This window comes from Cryptomeria japonica, chromosome 1 (genome assembly GCF_030272615.1).
Source record: "Cryptomeria japonica chromosome 1, Sugi_1.0, whole genome shotgun sequence".
Lineage (NCBI taxonomy): Eukaryota > Viridiplantae > Streptophyta > Pinopsida > Cupressales > Cupressaceae > Cryptomeria > Cryptomeria japonica.
The window spans coordinates 301,523,922-301,541,590 of NC_081405.1; the positions used below are offsets into that span (position 1 = coordinate 301,523,922).

At 36.9% G+C, this 17,669-nt stretch overlaps 1 protein-coding gene across 1 annotated transcript; it reads right to left on the reverse strand.

The window, feature by feature from the left end:
- Positions 1-1,283: 1,283 nt before the first annotated feature.
- LOC131026890 (ACT domain-containing protein ACR9-like) lies at positions 1,284-16,496 on the reverse strand. Its single transcript, XM_059217648.1, has 6 exons — positions 16,075-16,496; positions 12,597-12,815; positions 12,361-12,466; positions 2,608-2,959; positions 2,222-2,506; positions 1,284-1,860 (listed from the first exon to the last, which is right to left on the reverse strand). Exons 1-6 carry the CDS (start codon positions 16,226-16,228, stop codon positions 1,717-1,719), a joined length of 1,260 nt encoding a protein of 419 aa, XP_059073631.1. The 5' UTR covers positions 16,229-16,496; the 3' UTR covers positions 1,284-1,716.
- Positions 16,497-17,669: the final 1,173 nt, after the last annotated feature.

The window sequence follows — 17,669 nt, forward strand, 5'->3', positions numbered from 1 at the left end:
ATCAAACTCAAATTTAACTAATCAATTAGGAAGTCTCTCTAGTAGCTAGTCATTTACTCATCAATATTTAACAAATATTAGTTACGAATCAAAATTGAAATCATGATTACCACTAACATCTGTAATATTCATTGATATAAAAATTTTACATTAAACTTACAGAATCTATTGATCTCAAATTATTATCTAGTGCCCCCATCAATTAGTATGCAATAACTCATCTATCAACCAGCCATCAATTATTACTATTATAATACTACAAAGGCACGTGAATCTATAGTTGAACTAATTATAGCAGAAGACATATAGAAGACATATTACATATATATTGAAGCATATAATTTAAAAATATATATTTTTTAAAATTATTTATTAAATTTTATATTATTTTTATTATGAGTGTAATATAATAGTGGATCAAAAATAATAATATTCATTATGGGGCATTGAAAGTACCCTACATAGAAACTACTATTTTCTGAAGGATAATAATTTAAAGTTAAAATATAATGACATGATAATATAAGAATAATAATACCGTTTTAATATATTTAAACATAATATTAATTACAATATAATAATATAATAATTTTAAGAGGAATAATTAACAAAAATGATATCTATTAGCCTACTTGACCTAAATTCCTCTAAAGATAATATAATATTTACAACTTGTATAATTAATAATAAATATTAATAATTTTAAATTTTAAAATTAGTTAAAACTTGATTTTATATATAGAGAGAGAATAAAAGATTTAAAAATTCGTTAAAACTTAGAATTTATGATGGCGATTGATTCTTCGTGTGACCTCGCCTGACGAGGCAATTGAACCCCCGTCTATTCTTGGTTTAGTTAGTCCTTACTGGACGCAGTTATTATAGGTACACATTCAGGAGGGTTTGGAAATCACAACATTGTACACCTTACCTGCCATTTCTTTTAAGTGTAATTACCTGGCTTGACTAGATTAAGATCCATAATAGAGCTTGTTGTTCAAGTAGGCAATTAAGGAGGATTTTTCACCTCCGGCTCATCTGGCCAGCTTGCTTGGATGTATGTTGTTGGTTTTATTTGTTTTTGCTTTCTTGCGCCCAGTTGTACCGTAGGGTTTAAAGCTTGGTTGCGGGCTTTTGTATGTTGTTTTGGCATACGCCTTGTTTGATAGCTCCGATTTATGCGGACCACCATTGTTAAGAAGGATATATGTTTCTGAGAGGGGGCCTTATTGAACCCTCAATTGACCTGCTATCCAAAAACATTTGTATCGAAGAACAACTACTTCAAGGTTAAAAACTTAAACCTACACTTCTCAGTAAAAGCAACAATGTCTGAATTATGAAGTACAATTTCAAACTTGCTGAAACTTGCTTTGTTTATCTTCATTCTGAATTACAGCCAATATATTCAGAAAAAGATAAACCCACTTGCAAGTTTGAAGTTACGTCATAATCAACTGCATTCCTAAATCCAATACCTGCTCCTCCCCATGCAGAAAGCTTCTTTTTCGTAATGGGCTCCATTTTGTGAATTAATTGTGATTTCTATTTCTTTTTCAGGAATGACATTATATATAAAGCAATGCATCCCTTCTAAGAAGAATATGTCACAGAAACCATTCTGCTGATAAGAAAAGAAATTTCTGGACAGCCTTTCAGGTTGATCATATAGAGTGGAGTAAATCCTGTCGAACATCTTCAGAGATAGCTCAGATCTCAAGCTACTAACATTTTTCGGACATTCTCCACCACTTGGTTCCTCGTGTGACTATTCCCTAAGGAGAGATCATGCCTATCATTCAGAAGAAATCTATAGACTTCCCACTGGGAACCACCAATAATATTCCTCCCAATATCCGCCTGCCAAAACAATCAGATAAATATCAATATGCATACACGAGAGATGGAATCTGTCATGGCCCATTATCTAACAGAAAATCATTCCACAATCTCTAGAATGTATGACATCACTTTTAAAAGAAGGCAGCTGCAAAATAAATATCATCCTAGTAACAGTAGAATAAAGTTAAAAAAATAATCCTATGACCATGCCTCCAAATTAGTACATTAGATATCAATGCAGATTCGAGAGAACTTTTACCTATCAAACCACACACATCCATGTTATGCATGACAAACTTCTGAATAAGGAAATGAGTAGGAACCTAAAAAATAAGAACCATCCGAATAACTAAAGAAAATTATGGGAAAATGGGCACACCGTAAAAATGCAGATGTCGAGCATTTTCAAAGCTAGTGTTACATCATACAGAACCCGAGGCCTACCCCTTCCAGAGAGTTCTATGGGTGTGGCAACTAAAAGCTCAGTATCTGGGCCACGGTTTGTCACCATCACTCGTACTGGATTGGAGATTTCCATTTCAAGACGAGAACAGAAAGCATTTTGTTTATCATGGTCCAAAATCTTTTTTCCATCTGCTTGCAAGACAAACAAATCCATCTCACAGATTCCTTTTGCATTTGCTGATAATCGCACATAAGACCCCTGCAAATATCATGAAACCAAAACAAATCAACCAAAGAAATGAGGTTTTACCTAGAATATAATGGAAGAAAAACACTCCAAAATGATACACTTGAACAAACCTGGATATTATAGTCCTTCAAAGTTCTCATGACATCATAAAGAAGGCCCTTTTGACTCTTGCATGATATTTGAAGCAAAGTATGCGCAGGACTCAAGGAATTGTCCAGGGACACAGAAACAATGCTTTTCCTCCCATAACCCACTCCATTTCTCAAATCTGTCTCAAAATCAGATAGACCATGACTAAACATATTCTCTGCCACCGATGGTGAAAGTGATGTAGTTGTACACTCCAAGCCCCCAAATTCAGGACTGCTTAAGCGAAGCTCACAATAAGTACTAGATTCACCTAGCATCTTCTTCAAATAGTTGCAAGTCGCTTCCTGTCTCTTTTCAGTGTGCAAGAGTTCCCTGCAATTGTAAAGGTAATGCTTGTGATTGTTAGCAGGATTTTGACTCAGATTTCAATTTCAAGTTATTTATTATATATCATAGAAATGTACACTCCAGTACGTAATTATTACTCTCAAGTGAATCTATCATGCTACTTTGTTGATTATGACCCAGTGTTAATCATCCACCTGTTCCTATGCTCTTGGATACCAAGTAAATGTACACACTGGTGGATAACTAGTAACCTTACCTTAAGTGGATGTATTTTGTTACTTTGACAATCATATGCCTTGCCAAGAAGTTACAACCAGTAAGGCTCTTAATATATTATGCATCATACATGTATATAAGACATAACTGGACAGTTGAGGCCGATTTTGGTTCTAAGTTTCATATTCCATGAATTTCTAAATTACAACCACCACTAAAATACATCAATCCAAGCTCTTCTAAGCATCACTAATCATATCAATGTTGATTATGTTATGTTGAGACTCCAGGAAATAGCTGATCAATGTCAGGCCTTCTACAATATTTATATTATTGTTAGGATAAAACTTTATTTGTTTGATGTATTTCAAGTAGAGAGACAGTGCAGAGGCAACCTTTTCTGCATAGGAGGAGCAATTTGCATGTATTTTGAAGACATCACAGCTAAGGAGTATCAGGAGTTCCTATACACAAACATTACTAGGTAGTTCGGATTTTCCTGAAACAATGTAAAGAAAGGCAGTTAATTTTCAGTATCTTGATTAGAGGAGTGTAAAGGTATGCAATTAAAGATATTGAATTTTAATGGTTTTAAACTAGAAATTTACGAAACCTTGGTAGAGACAGTCCAACTCAAACAGTGCAGCTAGAAAGGGCATCAGCTAACTCGGGTGGTCTACATCCAACTTCTTCAAGCAATGTTCCAAAGTCCTCCCATTTATCTAACGTCAATTCCAAAATTGCTAACATTCAGGAACGGATTAATAGAATACAGAGAACATTCCTGTGGTCAGAGCCTCGGAGACAAATAAACTGCAGCCATCAAATACTGTCCAAGCCCAAGTAATGTCGAGGTGCTGCCCTAAAAGCAAATGCTTACTGAATAATCAATAAAGCTTTGGGAGATAACTTGCTGGCCTTACACTCAAATTAAAGTACGTGGAGTAAAAACCATTTGCCACAAATATCACTGCTGGTATATAGGTGTCTCAGTTGGAGTTTGGAACAGGACAAAGAGTGAAATTCTGGGATGAATCATGGTTAACAAATAAATAAAGCTTCAGGAACCTAACCTTCAGAGACCTCAAAGATCTCAAAGAGCCAATGGAACATAAACACGTACCAGGTTAAAGATTACATTGAAAAACATTCCTTCTAACTGGCATTTCCATCTTTGATTTAGATCTAGGCAGATTTGACAATGCTGTTGAGAAACTAAATCTTCTCCTTAATTTCTTGCATATCTATCTTACCTCAACAAAATTGACTTAAATGCACTTCGGCTAAGGCAAAAGATATACTATCAGAGCAGGATACAGATGGGCAGGAAACTCTACTCTCCCCCAAGATGCAGATTTTCCCTGGAAACAAATTTCAATAAAATAGGGGCTCCCAAAAAATAAATGTTTTGCTATAGTTTGCAGGGCAAAACAAGATTCCAACACAAGGAAATCTTTTCAAAGGGAAATTATAGGGACCCCCAGCATATTCAATGGAAAATGCATGAACAGTCGATCATCTGTTAATCCACCACCCCTGGTCAGATGAGCTTTGGAGACAGTTCCTCTCATTATTCCATCCCACAAAATGGACCATAGGTGCAGGGTTTGATCATGCCATGAAAATCAGATAAATTGAAGGAAATATGGAAAGCCAATCTGGGTATATGAGCTGGAAAATTGGTTAGATAAAAATAAGAGAATTTTCCAAGGCCACTCTTCCATAACTATTAGTATTATAAGCTTTGATTGTCAGCAAGCTTAGCGAGGGTCTCCAGACATGGCCTTAAAAGAAAACCAAGGTGTGCTTGGATGAAAATCTGCTACACAGGAATGGGATGCTCAAATTAAATTACTGCCCCTCCTCTGAATTGTGATAATTCTGAACTTAATGGTGCAGCAAAAGCCTATCCAAGCCCAGATGGAATTGGGAGCCTGGAGCATTCTCTGAGATCAGTATGACCGCCCTGCTTCACCATGACCAAATCCATCTATAATCTATGTTACCTCTGCAAAGAATCAAACAGAGGTTAGAGCTCTACTCAAAGGAGTAAGAATTGTGTGGCCAGCAACTCCATCGATAAATCTAAAGCAGAGAATTGATCATTAGACTCAGGAATCATTAATACTCTAAACCTAGTGATACCATATGGCCTCAACCACATTTATAGGGAGGCCACCAAGGCTGCTAATGTCCTAGGCTCCTAGCCACATGTTAGAAGGCAAGAATATTAAGTAGGCATATGAACCTTACTAAGGAGGACCAAATACTCATAAATGATTCATGAAAAAAGATTTATTGCAATTATTTAGAATTCCCAACTATTTCAAAGGAAAACAAAACCTGCCTAACCACAGTGAAAATGACATCTGACATTACCTTATGATCCTGTCATCATGCTCTCAACTAAACATGGAAAAGTACCTGTATGGATTAACTGTGGTGCATGGATCTGACCCAGTGATGGATACACTTTTCAAGAATAGCAATCTTATTTGCTTTTTTTTTTTAGGGTGCTGAGAATTTGCTTTCACCTTCTCCCACTATTGTTTTTTTCCTTGTTTGTCTTTTACAGCAATGTACAGAACCACCTATGATTTGGGGAAATATCTTTGTCAGGCATAATCTGAATTTATCCATAAAATTAGTTAAAATTATTGCTGCTTCTGATTTTGGAGACCTGGAGACATGCTAGATGTCAACAATAGGTTGAGCCTTTGGTTGGGTAAGAAACAATATATTTCTTCTGGTTATAGAGCTGTATCTTCTTTTTGACTAAAGAAAAACCTTAAGAATGTTGACATTCTGCAATGTGGACAGCCTGCATAATTCAATGCATCCTTTAAGTTTTGCATGTGAAACATAACTTCTAAGTTTGGCATAGTTCCCCGATAGTTTATATAGATTTTAATATTCATGTTGCCTCTCGGCCATATTTGAAGAATGGAGATAAGCCTCCATCTGCACGTCTATGTGAAGTGAAAATCTTATTTTGAAATAAAAAGAGAATGTGGTTTGATTGTTTTCTTGATGACTAAGCTGAGGGGATAAATCTGGAAAAGAAAAGGTAGTGAATTTGAATACCTGTCTATTAATATGGTTTACCATTCTACAATAAAAACTTGCAGTCTTTCACCTTCAGATATGTAAATTGTGTGGAATATGATAATAGTGGCAGTCAATATATATATTTGTTTGCAATCCACATACCTGGCCCCTGTGCAAATATGGCAGTAAAATTCAGCTTTCTCTGTAAAATAAGTGCGCCAGCGGCCTTAATCTGATGATGGACCTTTGTGAAAGTTAGTGCAGCTGTATTATAAAGGAAGACACTGAAGCTAGTTACTATGTTATTCCATGATTAATGCTCCACTCTATATGACTGCTAAGCGTCACACTTTTTTGTTTTCAGCCACTGTAGCCAGCTTCTTCTATATGGGTGGAGCACTCAATCGCAAGCACCATTTACCTATCAAAAAAATTGATTAGGATGTTCTTGCTATATGAGAAATTTCCCTTATGTTAAAAATTGCAAACATGAATAAAATTCAGAATAGATTTTCTTTGAGATTGCTCAGCAGCAGGTTGACTAACAGTAGGAGGCCTAACAATGTTTTGCTTGACTATGGCTTGCTCAATGGTGGGAGCCCTTACAGTGGGTTGAACGATGATGGTCCAATCCTTGTGTTTCATATCCTCAAGGCTACCAATTTGATGCATAGGATTCTCATCTAACTTAGCACACTCTCTAAACTATATAAAATTTTGGAGAAAAAGCAAGAGGCACAAATGATGATCCTTCTGAACTCGGTGTTACAGATTCTATAGAGTCATCAAACTTCTTCCTCTCCTATTTCTATTTCCTTGATTCTCAACAAAATCACAACCCGGCTGGAACCTCATAATCTTCCATTTGTCAATGGAAAAGCCCTCTAAGGGAGCTAGTTTCATCCTTGAAGCAAGCTTGTAAATCCAAAGTGCCTTCATCATTTAGCTCTCTAGTACCTCAGTTTCCACCTACAAAACATTCCTCTTCAGAATATGAATCTAACAATTCTTCTAACGAAGTTACATCTTTACTTACTGCCTAGGTCTTAAACCTATTATGTACTTCCAGACTTTATTTCCAATAGACAACAAATTCTTTTTTGTATCATGGGATGCTTTGGCTACTATCAACCAGCCTCAACCCAATAATGCAACATAGGCCTTCTTCAAAGAGAATTACAGAAATCAAACTAAAGAATTGAATTCCAATGATTACATTTGGAGTCATTAGGACACCCAACACCTCTATATTGTATTAATTTTCTCCCACCAATTAGAAGGTTGGAAACCAAATAGTGGGCTTCCCAAGACTCTTCCAAGTCTCCTCTAGAAGCACATTCAAGCCAATTCGACTGTGAACAATGGCATTTGTAAGTTTGCTCCTTAACATTTCAATATGCACAACTACAAACCATTGAGCTACGTTCAACACAATGAGCATATGCCCAATTGCTTGATCAACTAAGAGATCGGATTCCACTATAGGTTGTTCCTTTTGCTTTAAGCCTCCCCCTCTCCCGACTATGTGCAATCTAATATTAGGTGTGCATATGTATACTTCATGTCTAGGCCAGTGCTTTGTACATTAGTAGTTTATACAATCTTCAACTCTAAAATGCTATGCAATAAAATATTCCCTTTATAGGTATGGTGGATTGCAGGACTTGCCTTTCAATAGCCTTACCAAAACTAAGCTTAATTGTTGCTGCACTTGCATGTGATTGTCATTGCCCTTCCATTATTTCTCTCCTAACTTCACCTTTAGCTTCAACCAATACTTGCTTCTCTATGGGTGGGGATCTAGCCAATCAACTTTCTTCACTTCCAATGTGGTAATCACCATTACCTTGTCCTTGACCACATCAATCGTCTTCACATTGGCTTGTCTTGAACAATTATTCTGCACTATACAACTGGTCACCCTTGACCATCATACTAGATCCGACTTCTACTTCCACTCATATTCTATCATCCATTATATCTTTGATCTTGATAGCCACCTAATGGCATACATGTAGATGCAAGGGATGTGACTTTCTTATTTGGCATCTTTGTCAAGGTGGCAGGCGGCATTATGGCTCTCATTGCGCAAAGAGTACTTGGGAATTATCATTTCTTATATTGCATGGGCAATCTTTCATTGTATGGACCACAACTCGGCAACATCTTCTTCAAAAAATTTGACCTTGATACAGCCTTCTATCTTCTAGTACATGATCCAAAGGTCTCTTTCCTCTTCTTTAACTCTTTCATCATGCCAAGTGTATCCCTTGAAAGAGCTTGAATCATAACTAGTTTGTTATTGCTTGAATCAAAACTATCATCCTCACTTCTTTTAGAGGAAGAGGACATCTTATTTTCACTTTCAATATCCCTCGCTTTGTCCTATGCCACCTCGTATGATGAAGGTGGCCCAACATTCATTTTTATCCACAATGATGGTATGAGACCGTTGATGAACCAACATATATTCAATCCATTTGTTGGTTGTTTCTCTAGTTTCCAAAGTAGTTCTTTAAGCGTGCAGTTCTACACACTTACATTCTTTCGCTTCCCTTCTGTTTTATATTATACAAAAATTTATTGTAATCATAGAGGACTAGAAGCCTAAAAACTCTTTCTCAAAGAATTTCCTTAGCTTATCCCATGTATTTCAATTAGCTGGATGGAACTTTGCATACCAACCAATTGTCAGTCCTTGTGAGGGTGGCGGGAAATGAACACAACCAATAAGATTGACTAGACTTCCCATTGGCAACCCAAATGATTTCATAGGTTTTACAATGCTGCACTATATCTTCGAATACATCACTAATAAATTTAAACAAATCTGCTTCTTAAGAGATGGATTAGATGAATTAACCCTACGATTTCTTTGAGGTGACCCTCTAAATTCAATCCTCCTCCAAAAGGTTTGTGTTGGACATTCCTCATTACAATCGGTATGTCCCTTTAGCAAACCTTTCCTTCAATTGTGATGCGCACATTTTCTTTGCCACTTCAAGTTCTTTGTCAATGTTACTTCCTCGTATTGGTTCAGCCTGCCCTAGAGTTACTAGATGTGGATCTACAAGCAACAATCCTTCTATCCCTCATATATTTGTTTGATAACTAGATTGGTCTTCTTTTGTGAAGAAATTAGTGTCTTCAAAGTTATACTTTGCTTCAAAATTAGATCTTCACTCTAAAAGGTAGGGCTCCATTCAGTCTTCTATGGAGTTCATAGACTCAGTCCAGCTTCTCAATTTTACCCAATCTGTAAAATCAACACTTTCTTTCTTTGGAAGGGGCAACCACTGTGCAATCTCCACCCAATCAGCACTAGTAGGTGGTGTGCAATGTTCCAATACCAGCTGAACCCTTCCTTGGTCTTGACTGACTCTAGCTTCTACTCACACTTTGGCTTTGGCTTCAGCTTTCACTTCTACTCCACTTTCCACTCACAGCGCATGCTTGCGGCCCTGATTTCCTACAAAAACCTATCTCTGACAGCCCTTCTCTTCTTTCTTGTCATTTGAGTAATCAAATAGACCTTCAAATTGCTTGATCAACCCCTTCACCAATTTTTTTGCCATCTTTCTATTATTGTTAATATTTATTGACATTTTTTAGGCCTGCTAATGGGCTTTTGAGGGCTAATCTTCAGAGAAAGGGTGAATCAATTCAATAGTGGGCTCCGCCAAATAAAGGGTGGACTAAGATTAATTTTGATGGCGCTTCGAGGGGCAATCCAGGGGTCTCTGGAGTTGGGGTAATAGCTAGAGATGATTGTGGCAACACTCTAGCCATAGGTGCTAAAAGATTGGTGGATGGATCTAACAATGTTGCTGAGTGTCAAGTGGCATTAGAAGCCATTCTCATGGCTAAGAAATTGGGAGTGAAGAAACTCCATTTGGAGGGAGACTCTCAGATTGTGGTGAACGGGATAGCTAGAGGCCGAATGGAAGCGTGGCACTTAGACAAGCATGTTCGAAGAATGCAACTTCTGTTGGGTGGTTTTGAAGATTTTAAGGTGACTCACATCCTCAGGGAAGCAAACTTGGAAGCTGACAAGCTTTCAAATGTGGGAGCAAATGGCTCCTTGGAAAATAATTTTAGATTGTTTGAGGACTTTAGAAATTTTAGTCCTCATGATTTTGATTTTGGTTGTATGGCTTAACTTAGAAAAGTGAACCCGGGCTTGTTTTTGAAATGACCGTTTGTATCCATGGACCTGTGGGAAGTAATGATCCTCGTGGATTGTGATCTACGATGTTATTGCAAGTGGCCTAGTGGTGATGGGTGATGATGGAGGCAATCGGTGTGAATGACTGGCGATGATGCTTAGTTTTCTGTGATTCGTGTGGAGCAATCATGACATGTGATGGTGGTGGCTTTTAAAGGCCTTGGTGTTATGTTCCCTGGCATTTTGTAGTGGCTGGATTTTGGTGGTAGGCGGTGTGTTCAGGATTTGGAGCAGAGGCAAGTCGGGATGGAGGCAAACTTTTCCTTGATGTCGGACGGGCAAATGCCTGCTTTTCGCGGCCTGATCTTGAGCAATAGGTTGATGAATGTCTTTAGGGTGGATGGTGAGGATTTTTGGAGGGCAGTGAGGTTGATGTTTGGGGAGGAATTCTTGACGTTGGACTGTCGGCCGAGAACTAAAATTGACATTTCGTCGTTGTTCATTGCCTTGGCCTTGTTGGTGGGAAAGTCGGCGGAGGAAGTGCAACGGGTCACATCTTTGGTGTTGAGACCCAAATGGGCGGGTGGTTTGTAGGAAGTGGTGGCTCGAGCCGTTATTGGAGAGGGGCTGAAGTCGATGGTAGGACCGTGGCGGAGGATCGGTGTAAATGTGGGGGTGCTGCAGCCGTTTGTCATTTGGTCGGCTTCCCGGCCTGTTGAATTGCAGATGGAGGATGCAAGGAAAGGATGGGGAGAGATTGTGCAGTTTGTGCGTAATTTGGGGCCGACTAAGCGAGTGAAAATTCGCGGGAAGGTGACCCCAATTCGGTGTGAGGCACCTCTGGATGAGGATGGGAGGCCTATGGTTCAACATCAGCTTCCAAGGAAGAAGACAAAGGTGGTGGAGCGCGGTTCTTTGTGTGGTGGCAGGCCAGGAACAGTGCCAGGTGGAGGGAGTGTGATGTGATGCAGGAGGCAAGGCCCAGCCGGGGTATCCCTAACTTTTCAAGGGAAGAGGCATTGGGGTGGTTCGGTAGATAGGTACTCTGGGCCAATCAGGTCCTTCTTTTTGTGGGGTATGTGTTTGTAAGTGGCTTTTTTGTGGCTGTTGGCCTTGTTGGGCTGGTGTCTACTCGGGTTCCTTTGTTGTAGTAGGGGTGAGACCCCATGTTATGGCAGACTGTCTATCTGCTTTTTGGATGTAAATCTTTTCTATTTTAAGCAATATATTATCCTGGTTACCGATCAAAAAAAAAATATTTATTGACTTTTTTATGACACAAGTTTACAAAGGCAATGGCACCAAAATGTTTGCTACTAAAACCACACTGCCAGACTGTAACAATGTAAATGATAACAGAAGCAACAATGAACACAACGAATATCAGATAATTGATCTTTTCATGCAGTAGCGTCTTATACAATTGTTCGGTACAGGGAGGGCCTGAAACAGTGTACCTTCTCTTACAGAAGACTCGCTTTCTAAATGACAATTATTACAGTTATTAGTTTTACAACCTTCAGCAACCAAACACAAGTTACATCACTACCTATTGCTGACAATACATAATAATTTGGATACAAACCATTATTAAACCAACAGTCTACATTACTAAGAAATGCAAATAATTTATAATATGGATAATCACATCTACAAGCTGCATTGCCAAATTGAATCGAGGGAGACAAAACAACAAATGATTTGGATATTTTAAATTTGTAGCCAAATAAAAGTCAGTTCAAAGAGAAGTGCCTAAATACATATATCCAAAATGAAAATCCTTGACAAACTAATTCTATCCAAGATACATTACAAACATGCAAATCTGAACGCTTGCAAAAAGAGTACAAGTAGGTACTGTTGACTTACTTATCACTACAGCTCAACATGAAATAACAACTAAAATGAGAAAGGAAAGGGAAACAACAAACTCGATACCAAATGCATCATCTTCCATTGAAAATTAAAACTAGGACAAAAAGCCTTTAACTCTGACCTGTTATCTGTTATGTAGAAGAGGTCCATGCAATTGTCATCAGGCATCGTCCAAACCTTAACCTTATGTATGGTGAGTTCCAACTCCCAAAGTGCCTGTGAAACATCTGTATCACCATTTTACGAACTATTTAGGGTTTCCAAACCTGAAATACAGCATAAACATGTAGATACTGCCCAACACAGATTTTAGGATATCATGAAAGAATTCAACTTAAATAATTAAGATTTTCTCACCATTTAACAGCCCTGTCCTGTCAACTGAGCCAATCTGCAAAACATATAGTTGCTTTGGCTTTGGCTCTGGATTTAAGACATAGTAAAACATAAGGGAGCTCGGAGGGCAAGATTCTACAAGGCGCTTTTTTAACATGACCCAATCTGTTGGTCGAGAAGAATGAGCATTGGGCACAACCCAGAATATCACAAGACACCATTTGCAATCGGTTGAAACATCTGCTCCAAACCCAACACTAGTCATTGAAACATAACACCATTTGCAACCAGTTGAATTATTAACACAAAAAATGAAAAAAGAAGACAAATTTCATCATTTAAGCATCCGCCCTATGATGTAACATAAGACTTTCTTTAACTTCAATAAAAAATGATCACTTGTGATAATTCGGCTCCAACAACCCTAATTGGTCAAAAACTCAATCCCTAATTGACACCACAGCAATCTATATCTAAAATCTAAATAAGTCTTATAAAACCCAACTAATTGTTTTTGGTATCCATTCTCCAGATATTTCATACCATTAAACCCTCCTCTACAATCTTTAGGGATGCTGGACTGGATTATGAAAAAATAAGAAATTTTGAGATGACAATGATTAATAGTAACAAATAAAGTGATCATATATGAAAAATTCACTCATAAAACTGTAATTAGTTAACCACAACTTGACCCTTTTACAGTCTACCACTATAAAATACCAAAAAACTTACCCATCCTGTTATTTCTCTGTTGGAAACCCAAAAATGTCTACTCTTTTAAATATCAATTCTTAAGTATGGTGATTTATCTATTTTTGGCACAGCAAATCCAGAATTATGGCACCATTATAACCAATTTATCAATTTTGAAGGCTACAAAAAATAACCAACAAAAAGTGGTAATTTGGCTATAATCGCATCTTAACACCTTAATTAATCAACCCTTACCTCACTGTTCAGCAATCTACAGCTTAAATTCCACTAAAATTCTTTATGATACCCCAAAAAAATTTCCATAAAAAATCACAATAATACAATAAAATCTTGTAGTAATGACGCAAAGTGATTTTCAGCGTAATCATCATTAACACCATTTAACCCCCCCTCAAAGTATGGATTGTCAAGACATCATTTATTAGCAAACTTGGTAATGAGGTCTAAGGCCCAAGAAATTTAAAAAAAAATTGATCAAACCCCTTGTTCCAAAATGTAATGTCCAAGGTAGCTGAGCTGTGACATTGTCATCCTCCAAAATCAGGAAAGTTTTTGCATATTTAACTGACTTTACAAAACTCATCAGCAATTTCAGAAAGCCAAGAAGAAAGGGAATCTTTAACACCATTAAACCCTCATTTTCAATCATATTATCTGCCAAAAACACTAACTAAAGAAGGAAATTTACTGCTAGATTTCATCAATTCTTTACAAAACCTCAACTAATCATTTAAAGCACCTAAAAAACAAAAAATTCTCTCATTATAAAATAAACATCCATGAAAACAACATTTGGCAATTTACAATGCCCTAAAGAGCTAAAACCAATATTTTAACAGTGTTAAAACTTTTTATTTCAATCTTTAGAACCACAAAAACATGGTCATCGGAGCGAACCGTAGTTACTAAAAGCAAAACAAAATCTGATCGTTCATGAAAAATCTACTCCTTAACCTAATTAATTAACCCTTCTTTGGGCCCATGCTTATTGCTAGTACAAGTTACCAAAAATATTTGAAAAGCTTCAGCTGATATTTTTGCTTTTCATTTTAAAAACAAAATTCAAATGTCAATAGAAAATTTCCACACAAAAAATGAGTAAAACTTCCATTTCAATTTTTAAGCTTGTAAAACGCCAAATTAAAAACAAAGTCATTCACTCACAAAATTCTAATTAATAAACAACATATTGACTTACTATAAATTCACCCAAATTCTTTATAGAAAGCTAGCCAATCATTCCATGCATCAAAACAAGACCAGATGTTTCTGCTCACTTATAGAAGATACTATAGAAATAATCTGTGGTTTCTGAAACACAGAAACTAGTACTCTAACAACTTTAATTCATATGTTCAAAGCAAACAAATAATTACTAGTAGCAAAAGAACAAGAAATCTTTGAGAATGATCTGATCCTAAAACCTAACCTTACTTGACCATAATACAAACCACTGATGCAAATTCAACAATAAAAAACTATTAATATTAAGAAATGCTCGCTCACTGCATCTGAAAACCTCGAAATCACAACTAGTCAGTAGGAGAAAAGCCAATCACCAATTTGTGGCACCAAAAAATACAAGATTTCTATCTTTAATCCCTCCTAAAGGCAAGAAAACCACAAATCTGTTAGCCCTAAAATCATCCTTTTGCAACATTTAGTGCAGTAATAGAAATTGGGTGTTGAAGATTTTTAAAACAAGATAAACAAAAGAAATTTTAAGCCAACAAAAAGAACTCAACTTAATTGGAAATTTACATCCTAAAGCCTAACTTATTCACAAATACTTGACAGCATGTCAATCTACTTCTAAATAAATATGTCCATATTCTGTGAAATATAATTTGCTCTTGCAATAACCACAAGAATTTCCTAATCGAAATTAACATAAAATTACATACAAATGCTGAGCAATGATTTCTGAAAGCTGAAAACCATGATTGTTCACCACCTCTTGGTCAAAAAAAAAAGAATTACTAATAGTGCAATAGCAAATTGTTGGATGAGAAGAGCTCAAGGGACACAACATCACAAGCTTCAAAGCAAAGCAAAAGATGCATGTCTTGCAGATGTGATGAAACAATAAAAGAATAAAAACTGTTTCTAACTAGTTTAGTCTGGCATGCCCTAACGGACATCACTGACATGCAGCAACACAATGGACAATACTGATTGCAACTCTGAACAAATCATGAGCCATAATGGGTCATGCCACAATGGACAAGGCCAACTGAAATTCCAGGATGATTTTAAATGAGGAGAGGGCTCTCAATCATGGAAACTGAGAGAAAGGTTAACCGCAAGGAAAGCATACCAAATAAAATTGAATAATTCTCATCTTAATATGGACCACAAAGAGTGCCCCAAAAGATGAATCCAAACAATTATTCCCATGGCAAACTTTCTCTGAAAAAAAAAATCCCTGCAAAGCAAATCTAAGTAAAAACTAACAATTCCTGATGATTGGGCCACAATGGTACCCCAAGAAATCAATCTAAACAACGCAAGAAAGAAAATCTAAAAACAGAATCATTCCTAATGATTGGACCGCAAAGAGTGTCCCAGCACAACAATCTAAATAATCTAAATAACCTTGTACGCAATTGTATCCAAAACTCTCTTTTTTATTATTATAGCTTGAAGAACTTGTATTCTCTAAATAACATTGTATGAAATTTTATACGGAAACTCTATTTCTAATTATTATGAGTTGCGAAGCTTGAATTCGCATGAAAAACACTCTAGTTCAGAGGCCAAGCAGCATTTCAAAGTCACTTACCCGCTTTGACGACGCACAAACCGAATTCGAAAACAATACGGGAGAGATCACAGCCGAGGCCAACTTTATCCGGGCAATTCACAGTAATCTCAACGGGATCCCCCTCAGTCTTTCCCTGCCTAATAACCACAACCTCCTCGCTCAACAATCCCATCGCAAGGCCAAAAACAAGCGGAAATTCCCAAAACAGAATCTACAAACCCTAAAAACCCCAATTGATCATCCCGAAGGGCAACGATTGCTCCGCCTACAGAAAAAACAGATCTGCAGCTCATTCCATGTTGATTCCGTCGCCCTAATTTCTAGCATTGGATTGGAGACTGCTCCCAAAATTACAGCAAAAAATTTCGTTGAACCCAAGTCCAAAACCCTTGATTCCTCCAAGTCCATATTTATTCCACGGAATAGCACGGCCTTACGCTGTTTTAGATGAATCTGATCGTGTTTCATCTTCTTCTTTTTTTTGTCCTCGCTGGGTGGAATTGAGTGGATAAGGCTGTAGCCACGTTGGCAAGCGTGCGTGACGTGTCTGATGAGTTGGTGGATAATTAGGAGCCGCCAATCTTAATAGAGATGCGTTTTACCCATGTTTTAAGGGTGCGTGGATGCTTGTTTTGGAAGTCAAAAGAGTGTTCAAGAAAGTTCACGTGCGGAAAACAAGAGGGAGCCCACAGGAATATGCTGTCGGCAATTTAGAGGGATGTGTAAGCGACTTTTATGTGCGCCTTGTCATTTTGCCAAAAGCGATATGTAAAAAAGTTCATGCCCGAAAATTCGCGGACCTTTCCTTTAAATTGGTGGGAACCAACTCGAACAAGTGAGACACGTAATGCTTACGTGTCATTATAAAAAAATGCTAGCATACCTTTCTTTCTTTTAGAAAATAAATGTAAAAGACATCGAGAGCGATATTATGTGATATATAATCTAACATAAGAAAAACATAAATCAAGCAAGTTTACAAAAACTCCTTATCATTGTTGCTACCAGTACTTAAAAAAATTACAGCAGCTATGCAATCCATGGAACATATGAAAATAAATAAATTAATAAAATAATAAAATAGATCTATTAGCCAATAGTAAATTAAATTAACATTAATAAAATGAATAAATCCTATTTATTTAATTTAATCCTTTTTCTTCTTTTAAATAAATAATTAGAAATATTTATTTAAATCATTAAACTCCCCCCACTTGCATTCTCCTGCAAATGCAAGTTGCAATCACAATTGAAATAAATTTATTTTATTTTAATTAAAATCATATTTTCCCTCACCCACGAAACCCACTTGCAATCCTGAATCCCCTTCTAGACTCTTCTAACCACTTTCTAATCATTCGTAATTAGCCTAATCCATCCCCTAATTATTGTCACATTCCTAAGCAACTTGAAGTCACTTCTCAAAGCCTTCAAAGTCTTTGAAAAGCATTTAATGCTTTATGTGCTCAACAAGCTAACCTCTAAAGTCTTCCAAACCACTAATGGCTCTTATATGACCATTAATGGATCTTACATAACTATTTATGGTTAACTCAACTCACCCACATGGTTAGAGACTTTCCCTCTAACTCAACCCTCATTTGACTCATGGG